The following is a 211-nucleotide window of genomic DNA, read 5'->3' on the forward strand; positions in this document are numbered from 1 at the left end:
CCCTCGCCCTGAGCCGTGTGTCGCCTTGCAGGGGCCTGGAGCCATGGCTGAGCACATGATGATGCCCATGAGCCACGGGGGCACCGGGCTGCAGAGCTACCGCATGGGGGTGAGCGCGCTGCAGGGACCCCCGCAGCACGGGCAGCATGTGCTGAGGACGCTGCCCGCCGGCGGCCAGATGATGCCTTACGGAGGGGCTGGGCTTGGACGG

General features: G+C 70.6%; 1 protein-coding gene across 1 annotated transcript in view; it reads left to right on the forward strand.

Annotated features, from left to right (window-relative positions):
* Window positions 1-37: 37 nt before the first annotated feature.
* Window positions 38-211, forward strand: part of LOC104462122 (cbp/p300-interacting transactivator 3-like) — a 1,835-nt gene continuing 1,661 nt past the window's right edge. The window contains 2 exon segments of the mRNA XM_010073963.1: window positions 38-199; window positions 201-211. The exon segment at window positions 201-211 is cut by the window's right edge and continues 1,661 nt beyond it. Coding sequence (XP_010072265.1) covers window positions 44-199; window positions 201-211 — 167 coding nt within the window. The 5' untranslated portion in view covers window positions 38-43.

This window comes from Pterocles gutturalis, unplaced genomic scaffold (assembly GCF_000699245.1).
Source record: "Pterocles gutturalis isolate BGI_N339 unplaced genomic scaffold, ASM69924v1 scaffold29616, whole genome shotgun sequence".
NCBI lineage: Eukaryota > Metazoa > Chordata > Aves > Pterocliformes > Pteroclidae > Pterocles > Pterocles gutturalis.